This window comes from Frieseomelitta varia, unplaced genomic scaffold (assembly GCF_011392965.1).
Source record: "Frieseomelitta varia isolate USP_RPSP 00005682 unplaced genomic scaffold, Fvar_1.2 scaffold_246, whole genome shotgun sequence".
Lineage (NCBI taxonomy): Eukaryota > Metazoa > Arthropoda > Insecta > Hymenoptera > Apidae > Frieseomelitta > Frieseomelitta varia.
The window spans coordinates 706,345-716,683 of NW_025109975.1; the positions used below are offsets into that span (position 1 = coordinate 706,345).

Sequence of the window (10,339 nt, forward strand, 5' to 3'; positions counted from 1 at the left end):
AAAGTGTATAAGGGTAGATTACAAGACTATAAGATTAGTCCCATAAGATGTAGACATTAAGAATTAGTTAGAAAGTTAGAAAGGTATAAAGAGATACACATTGTAAAGCCATCCTAAGCCGCCTAGACAAGGATTATAATAAATAATTAGTTGCGTTTGACGATCACGTAGAGAGGAGGATATTAGAGGAATAGGAAAAGACAGAAAAAGAAGCAGCGAAACAAAACCAAAGGAAGGGCAATATTAGAAAACTAGTAGTAGGTTTTCTTTTATTTTTTTTTACTTTTTTTTACTTTTAGTTTCTATAAAAAGACTGCAAGATTTATAAGGGCACCAAAATGTATAAGGGTAAATTATAAGACTGTAAGATTAGTTCCATAAGATGTAAACATTAAGAATTAGTTATAGAGTTAGAAAGATATAAAGAGATACACATTGTAAAGCCATCCTAAGCCGCCTAGACAAGGATTATAATAAATAATTAGTTGCGTTTGAGGAGCACTTGTTGTAGAGAACGACGCAAGTGCGGGAAAGTCATATTTTCCAAGAGAAAGAAAATAACGTGAACGAACTTTGAATTATTTCGTCTGTTTTCGTTGCTAAATATGACTGAGAACGCAGAGTAAACCGAACGAATCGCGAAGTTCTCTGTTCTAATTTCCGAATTATTTCATCCGTTTTCGTTGCTAAATTTGTCTGAGAATACATTCAAAACAACCAATTATAACTTATGATATTCTAGTAATTTTTCTGTAAGAAATTCCACAATCTGCGAAACAATATATATTCATAACACGCACATGTATCATAAAGTTTTTCTATCTTTCTCTTGTTTTAATTTCTCTCATTTTGCGCTCTATTCGTCGGTAATTTGCGAATTTACCTTTAAATTTAATTTTAATTAATTAAAAGAGATCATAAAACAGGTTCGATTGAACCGTTAGAGCATTACAGCGATTTGATTGAAGGCCGAGCCCTCTTTCGTTTTTCTCGTCAAACTGGAACGGTCGATACACCGATGCAGAGTTTGAAGAAGCAACCGTGTTAGCCGTAGATCGATGTAATTTTATTTGAAATGAACCTTTCAACTTAACGAACGAAGTAATTTTCAACGACCCCCTCTCTCGGAAAAAGGCAATAAAAAGCGGTTCAACTTTCAAAAAGAAGTATCCACCAAGGAACGTGCAACGAGTTTTCCGCCTGAAAACACTCCACGCTTTCCCACGCCCGAATCGTTCAGCGAATCGCAAAAACCGCAGCGAATGCGATTCGATGCGAAATACAGAGGCGCGGAATATATATATGTATGTATGTATATATACACATATATATAAAAACCAGGTAAATACGATATTCGCGTTTGCGCCATCGGGCCATCCATTCAAACTCACCCGGCCGTGCATAAACATAATAAGTAACGCAAGATAATTTGATTAATGCTGTTACATTAACTCTCCGTTTCGTCAAATTTAATTAAAATCGAACGCTTTAACAAAACTCGTTCGTACCCCGTTCGGCCAAAATCGAGCCACCATAAACGAAATTAAAACGACACGTTTCGCGTGCATTGGGGAAAAATTCATCGATTTTGTAATTGTTAATACACGGTGGATCGAGAAAATAATGGAACACGCGCGCTCTTCGTGTCGAAATGTCTTCGGTGAATTTCCAGTTCCCCCCCCCCAATTTTCTGGCTATTTCTGTCTGTTATAATTTTTTTAACGTGACGTGTTTTCTTCTTTCTTTCGTTGAAGTTTGAACAGAAACTATACAACATTTTCGATCTCTTGTTTTAGTGATAAAATGAACTTCTCAAAGAAAATAATGGCGAACCAGCCAAATTTTGAAAATCTCTAAATACGTAATATATATAATACTTCTGTTACAAATTATATACTATTCTTTAGTGAAAGTAAAATGTAGCATACTTTTGACTCCGAAAACAATTTGTATGTACATTTGTCTTTAATAAGTGCGTTATTATTTGCAAGTCTCGAAAACGCAGTTAAAGAAATGAGACTGAAACAGAAATTTGTTTCTTCCACTGTAAATATTGTAATACACTCTGCTTCAAATATTTTATACACCTTTTTGTACATTGTATCTATTGTATGCATTTTTGCAGTTTCAAATTTCCCATAAATGCATAAAAATTCGCAGTCCAATTGTTACGAGATAATTACAAAGTATAATTAAATTTGATACAAGCGAATGCTTTATCACCAAATATAAATTCGATTGAACATTTGCGACATCTGTCGAGAAATAATTTGAACAAACTGTCATTGGAAGAATGATCGAATACTTCTCCAGATGTTACGAAAATCCTTCGATCAAATCGATCAAACCGATTACAGAGAATAATTGATTAAATGCTTCTGTTATGTACGAAACATGAAACAACGACGTATTATCAACTATGCCAATACTTCTTTGACTACGAAAGTTTCGTTTCTATTTAAAAAAAAAAAATATGTAACATTTGTATATTAAAATACATTAGATGTATTATATGCTTTATATAAATTATTGAAAATCTAGAAAGTTTAATACTGGATGAGAGACATACGACAATTTAACTTTGAACGCATACCTTTTAATGTTTTAACATTTGTTCAATGTAATTTAATATTTTAACATTTGTTCAATGTAATTTAATATTTTAACATTTGTTCACTGTAATATATTACTCTCTTTGAACAGCTAATAACAAGTAACTTCCAATCATTTTAAACATTCCAAATTATCTGTGCGATATTTTAATACAGACACACAGAGAGATGTATAAAAATTTCTCTCAAAGGAAAGAAACAAAGAAAAAAAAAAAAAAAGAAAAGGATGTGCCAATACTTTTTCGATCCAGCGTGCGTAACGGATATTTTTACGTGGACGCGAATGGTTCTCGATTCGGCAGAAATTCTGTTTTCTACCCGGAAGCGCGAGCACTTTCGAAACATCGCGTCGCATCTGCACCGGCGGCGGGGAAAAGCCAGCGAAAAGGTGGATGTAACGGGGTCGACAAGGAGAGGCATCGAAGCGAATTCGTAACGCGTGTCATCGCCGATTCGCGGCTCGTGCGTCCAATGCCTAACCGAATACACACGCCATACACGCCGAATAACGAATGAATCATAGGCACTCTCGTCACGCTGTATGTACACACGAAACCGCGGTTCACTTTCTCCTCTCAGACCCGTCCTCAATTACACGGAGCCGAGACCGAGGCCCCGTGTAATTATACGGCTGAGGTGGCACCGAGCAACCTAGTGAATCGAGCGTAATTTTTTCCTTCTCTCTCTCTCTCTCTCTCTCTCCCTTTTGTACCTCTTATTTCTTTTTTTTTTTTCTCTCTCGCTCAGACTGGAAGACCCCTTTCACTCGTCTCGCGTCAGCGCGAGACCCAGTTTCCTACCGTCCGAAAAGAACTAAAACGAACATTTTCTTATTTGTTTGTGACAAGCGTTTCTCTGCTTTCTATTTCTCCCACTCGAGGCGGCGAAATCTTCCACGCGCCAGATACCTCAGCAGCTCGAGGGAAAATTGTCTAATAAAGGGAATCGTAACTTTTAACGAACGAACGTTTCGGCGGATTCGTTGATGAAACAGCGGACGAATCAACCGTGCAATAAAGTTACCCGTGAAATAATTTGGCCGTTGGTATTGAAACGGGCTGAACTCGTTCGAACGAGCTTGTTTAGTTATTTGTAAAATGAACAAATCGTCCGTTTCAGATTCAGTCGCCGTTTCCGTAGAAAAAGCACGCGGCGAAATTTTTAAGAGAATCGCGTTCACTTTTTCGTCGAGATCGATCGATCCGTGTAACTTCCTGAGAAATATAACATATTCTAAATAATTGAATTAATTACAGTTTCAGTATTTTAGAATATTAAACGTCACAAGTGATATTTATATCTATTCGAGAAAGTCGTTTCTTTTGAAATTCTATCGTCAACTATTTTTATTTATTTATGCTATTATTTCATGCTTTATTTATTCATGCTATTATTTTGTGCATTATATGTGCTTCAACTATTTCTGAACCAGAATATGTGTAATTATTTATCTATCTTTCCAGAAAATAATTACAATATACGTACTTAACGAAAAATAATTGCATATAGGTGCATCCTATCTACAAGCGAGTTTTTTGAAGGTACAGTTCTGGATTATAAAATTTCCCAGATACTTTACTCACAGGTGCTTTAATTACTAACGATAAGCTCTTCTATTAATTACAAAGTTCCACGGATAATCAATATCCGTGGCTCATCTTTCAAATCTCTGAAATTTCTACCATCTTCAATGACACAAGCTAGGCGTTTTCTTCGTCGGAGAAAGTTATTACTCGTAAAACCAAATGCAAGAGAAATTGATCTTGAAAAGAAGAAGATTTTATTTTAAAATATAACTTTAGTAATACTTGGACGTTTCTCTACGTGTTGTATATTGAACCTTCAATTTAAACATCTCGTTTTCCCTAATAACCAAGTTTAAAAGAGAACTCGAATTATTGTATAATTACGCTACATGTTTAATTAATTACAATTAACCGTATAATCAATGTTTACGAATTCTAATAAAGTTGGGAAGTTTCATTCAATATTCTGACGTTTGACATTTACTAATTTAATATAGATAGATGGAATTCTATCTATATTAGTATTTGGCTATTTCTATCAATTTCTGAAGATATTAAAATTTACGCTTTTCAAAAATGTATCGCATCTTTGAAAATGCGATTGAACATCTCAATTTACCGCAATTGTAATTTATCCATTCGGTCCAACTATTTCTACTAACTGATGAATAAGTAAATGAGAACCTATGTTTTCAACGATTTTAATAAATCATCTGAACAGATTCGATTCAACATTTTAATCCCATCTATTTCATCAAGAAAAACGTACTAACATTTACAATTTCATTCGTTTGAGAGAATAAAAGAATCAGTCACAGAGAAAGTAATTAACTTTGCCCTTGTGTTTGTATAACGTGAAACTTATGATTGTTTGCAACGTACATTCGAAAGTTTCATCACAGAGCCTCAGCATTAAACCTCCCGACTTTTCGTTTTCCTGTTGAGAAACGAATACGTATAGACATTGCGGTGCACGTGGAGTTGGGAGAAGGTTACGGAAGACGGAAATTTAAACTAATCCAGAGAGAACTTTCCAATTTATCTCGTTGATTGATCACGTACGCCGGGGAAAACAAATAAAAGTTGCGCCAACAGAACAACCAAGGATATATTCGAGAGACCGCGAATACTGATTTGTATGAAATTCTAAGCAATCTAATCGCTAGGTTCGCGGAAAGAATTTATCACAAAGAGACTCTTCTGCTAAATAAAAAATTACGTACAACTTTGAATCTCCCGATTAAACGCAACTGGGAGGAAAGGCGTTTGAACGATTTGTTGTTCAAAAAGTTAACTTCATTATCATTGCACAAAAAAAAAAAAATAGGACCACGAGGTGGTCCAACCGATGGACAACTTTACCGCATTTAAAAGAAAAATGACAGCAAGTCGATTTACTTTTTTTACGCAGCCCTTTCTTTACTTTCCGTAGAAGTTTTAAGTAGCTGGCTGTTCTTCCTGCAGCATTAAAAATTACACTTTACACTGCCGAAGTTTTTTTCGGTTCAATTCCCTCACGAAGTACGACAACAGTTTGCAAAAATATCCTATTCTGCGAGCAAAAATACGCGGAGCAAAATATACGAGGCTCTTAAGAAAATAACTTTTGTCAAATTTTCTGCTTGACTTTTTTTTAGAAGTATCGCGATATTATAAAATGTGATTCATGTAAAAATATATTCAATTTATGTCCGAAGGGAAATTAGTCTCTCCCACAAATTTCATAATTTACTTGGATACAGTCTTTCTGTAATATAAAATGCGTTGTTTAAAAATGTTTCACTGTATTGTGTAGATCAGTAAAACAATCTTTTTGAGATTCACTCGCTTGTAATTAAAGATTCTTTAATGAGCCATTTTTATCTTTTGAAATTTTGTCGTAATCGTAATCTATGAAAGATCAATCATGGGTCCACATTAAAGATACTAAAATATTCTTTTACTTTTCTGAATAAAACGAGAATCGTAACGTAAACCGTTTCCACAATATGAAACAATCGTGAGAAATCTATTGCCGCAAAACGAGGTCGTGTGCTAAAATTTCGTCTATTTGTATAAATGGTCAAGCAAGACGAGTTCAAAGATGTAAGAAAATTCCGTAAGAATCGTTAAATTTGCGTTTCTTCGATGCAGATCGTTTCGATCCTTTCGTTTACAAAGTAGAACAATAATTATTAGAGGGCAGCCCATATAGGCGTTTTTTTTTTTTTTTTTTTTTTTTTTTTTTAAGACCGATATCTTTTCGGAGACGGATAAATCTACATGCCGCGAGGATGATTCTAAATAACGACCCCTGACACAGGGAAAGATGAAGCAAAGAAAGTGGAGGACGATGATGACGAGGTAGTATCCTCTGGAAGAGGAAATGACAGGCATAGCACCGTGGCGCCGAATAGTAAAAGTCGGAGAACAATGGATAAACGGAATGGTACAGCCAAGACCTTTCAGGCAATCGGGTAACTGGCAAAAATTGTGAAACACAATGGATAGAAGAACGCCTTCCCTCCTGGTCCGCTTTGCAATTCCCCCACGTTTCACCGAGCATTCCCTAACGTAACCACTGGCACAACCGAGCGCGCTTGCGCCCCGGCACACCCACTTGACCCCGAAGTTAAAAGAAATTAAATTATGTAGGCTCTAATGTGTTCTCCAGGCCATTAAATGCTCTTTATGAGCCCTGCGTCGACGTCGCGAAATTTTTACAGCCTTTCGAATGGAATTTGGCACTTTGCATCGGCTAGATTTTTGTTTCTAGCCGATTGGCGCAACGCGTTCCAAAATCAGCGCGCTAATCTTCGCCGATGATTGCCGGGGGTGTTACTTATCGTAGATTAATGATAATACCGGCGCTACTTGAAACGGTAGAATAGTTAGGCGAATAGAGAAGTAACAGAAAGATGTTAATAAGTAAGAAACATACTAGGATATTTAATATAAAAAGTATAAGAACTCCTACTCGTACTTACGTACGATATATGTTATTTAATGTAAAATATGTGAACTATATTCCCTAACTATACCGATATGTAATAGAGTATTATATCATAACTTGAAAAAAACAGTAGCATTATTTTAAACAATTAGTGAAATAGTGTGTAAAAGGAAGGACTTGATTAATTGGATTAAAATTTAAATCTAATTCTTTTGTTGATCAAACTTCAAATAATCTATTTAGATCACTGACAACCTTTGTATTTATAACTTGAAAAAATCAATCTGAAACTTTTTAAAATGTTTTAAAACTATTGAAACTTGAAACTTGAAAAAGATTATGGCAACAATAACAATTAAGAATTTCAAACACGTACTTCATTCTTATATTTGTCATTTGATGAGTCTAAAGTTTTATTTAAAAAAAAAAAACATTATTCTAGTTTAACGATAATGCTTTACATTTGAAAAAAGATTTCTTTAATGCTTCGTGTAAAGAACTTTTCGTAAAAAAGCGGCAAGACTAACAAGTTACGCAGGAAGTAAACATACACAGCCATCTGGTGGCGCATTGCTCAAATATAACAACAGTTAATATCGATCAACGATGACCGTAGCGTCATTATTATTTATCATTGCATGTTAATACAAATTGAGACATATTAAATCCAAATATAAACACAAAATAACATACATATATCATGTATACCACGTTGTGTATATGTACATCATATCGATGAAAACAAAATTAACCCAACAGTATTAGAGTCTTCATAAGACTAAATTTAATATATTAAATAAACGTTTGTTTTGATCACATACCTTGTAAATTGTCCAGCATGTACGATAGCAGCTTGTGAGTCCCAGATGGTTCTCCATATAATGCCATTATTTCCTTGCTGAGCGGATTGCCCTGAAGTCCAAGCACTTGTAATTGGAACAGTTTTCCTAGTTCATATGGTAACACTCGGAGGTAATTTTGGTTTAACAACAATTCTCTGAAATACAAACAATACACTGACTAAATCAATACAGGAAAGGTTAAGTTATAAGAAACATAAACACGAACCGAGTATTAAACCTAACTTGCATTCAATTAATAACTGTTATATTTTCATTATAATTTATACAAATGCGCATATAATCGTACCTGAGGTAGATGAGGTCCCCCAGTTCAGCTGGTAAACTCCGTAATTTATTGCTACTGAGATCTAAAGCACGTAGGTTGACTAAACGTCCAATCTCAGATGGTATCCTTTGTAAACTATTATCATTGAGATACAAAGCTGTTAGGTGGGTCAACTGCCACAAATTTGGGCTTAAATTTCTTATACTGCCTGTTATCTCCAACTCTGGCCAATAAGATTTCTTTCCAGAGTTTGCATCCTCCGTAGACATAAAAGTATGTGTACGACGTGGGTTAGAATTTTCATATTTGTCTTTATGGTTGCGAGACATCTTAAATCCTGAAAAGATATTGAAACCGTTAACATTATTTAAAAGATACTGAAACCGTTAAACATTACAGTCACTTAATTTTGCGACGAATAGATTATATTAAGTGATATAAAATTAAAAAGTAATGAACAAGTATCTTTTTAACATTTATTAATGTAACTACAACAGTTACGTAACATACAAAATACATCAATTTAAACGCATGAACCTTAATTTCTTTAAAACTGTTACTAACAATGTGACTTAAGTTAATTAATATAAAATGAAAAGTATATATGATGAATATGAAGATCTCTTAAAAATTGAAAAAATGTTATTTGTTGTACAATAATATATATTATATATTAAGCAACTTGTTAACTATATTGTAATTTTTTTTCTACTTTGTCATATCAAGTATAGAACTTTTCATTTTAAATCTATTTATATTTCTAAAATTGCAAACATTGAAATAGGTATTCTTCACCTGGTCTGAACATTGCCATGTACATTTTAGAAAAATAACCTTTTAAACGCAGAAAGGATAATTTTAAGTAAACCGGAAAACTATCTGACGTGTAACTTAATTTCGTATTTATTCACAATACGTGCACAGTTTTTTTATCATCTAAATTATTATGTTGCTTTAACGAAAGACAAAGTATCATAGATGATATTTGTTTCGCTGATATTAAATTAACAGAACCGAAACGTACGTTCACCCGGAAAGACACGAACTAAGTGACGTTCATGAATAAATATTTCGTGTCATCGGACGACCGTTTATTCAATTTGAAATACATCGTTCAGTAATTCAACAAAAGTGAATTCATAACCTATCAGCCAAAAACGTTGATTACTGAGCGTTTGATATCGGAAGGATAACCTCATTACATTTTACGAATCGCATCGGCCAAAAGATCCGCGAGAGGTGACGGGACAATTTTCAAGCAACGCCACGAAAAAGTGGTTCGTTTTTTAATACGAACGAAGTTTCATCCCTACACAGCTCGTACGCTTTGCACAAGCAGTTAACATACATTCCTCTAACCCGATAGTTTCCCTACCTTTGGAATTTAATACGAAACCCGAAGAAAACAGTTACGCACCTTCATCTACCTCTTAGCACACACAAAACGCACGATGTGTTGATGCCGAATGAAAATTTACGCGTAAACAAAACTACCTTGACAAACACAAATCCTCCATTTATCAACTGCACTGATCGCAAACTATATAGGTGATCGTGATTGGTTGCGTTGCCGCCGAATCTTCCCGAAGCAGCCGACACGACCAAGTGATCACCTTATATTAAAAAGCTGAATGCACCAAAAGCTGAGAACGTCTAGGGACTTTCAAGAGATATCGTGCGATCCGCGTCTACGATTATTTTCATTTATTTTTATTAATAAAGTCGCAAGAGTAAGACGGTACAAATAGTCGTACAAATAGTCGTACGTAAAAAAAAAAAAAATGAATTTCAAAATTTAGTTATCAAACTACGCTTTAATGTCACAAACGATGTATATAAATAGATTAAGCAGCTTACGGGATTTCACGGGGTTCACGAGATCTGAAATACCGACATAGTAAAAAAATCACTGAATTTTTAACGCACTCTATGTTTAAAGGATTGTAAATTGGGGGATTACATCAAGTGAAACGATCGAGGTTGGTCAAGTAGGAATGCGCCAGGAATATGATTTTGGAAACATTACCACAGACGAGACATATATATATGCCTTATGTCTTTATATATATATATATATATATATATATATATATATATATATATATATATATATATATATATATGTGTGTGTGTGTGTTTTT

The 10,339-nt window shown here is 34.3% G+C and overlaps 1 protein-coding gene across 5 annotated transcripts in view; it reads right to left on the bottom strand.

Moving 5' to 3' along the window:
- Nucleotides 1-9,815, bottom strand: part of LOC122528119 (CCR4-NOT transcription complex subunit 6-like) — a 131,892-nt gene extending 122,077 nt beyond the window's left edge. For 2 of the 5 annotated variants that reach the window (XM_043652874.1, XM_043652877.1), the window contains exons 1-3: nucleotides 9,616-9,805; nucleotides 8,220-8,535; nucleotides 7,892-8,067 (exon numbers count right to left, since the gene is read on the bottom strand). In XM_043652874.1, coding sequence (XP_043508809.1) covers nucleotides 7,892-8,067; nucleotides 8,220-8,527 — 484 coding nt within the window. In that variant the 5' untranslated portion in view covers nucleotides 8,528-8,535; nucleotides 9,616-9,805. Of the gene's footprint in view, nucleotides 1-7,891; nucleotides 8,068-8,219; nucleotides 8,536-9,573 lie in introns of all 5 variants that reach the window. The other 3 variants (XM_043652876.1, XM_043652875.1, XM_043652878.1) reach the window with 3 other exon arrangements.
- Between the last annotated feature and the right edge of the window lie 524 nt (nucleotides 9,816-10,339).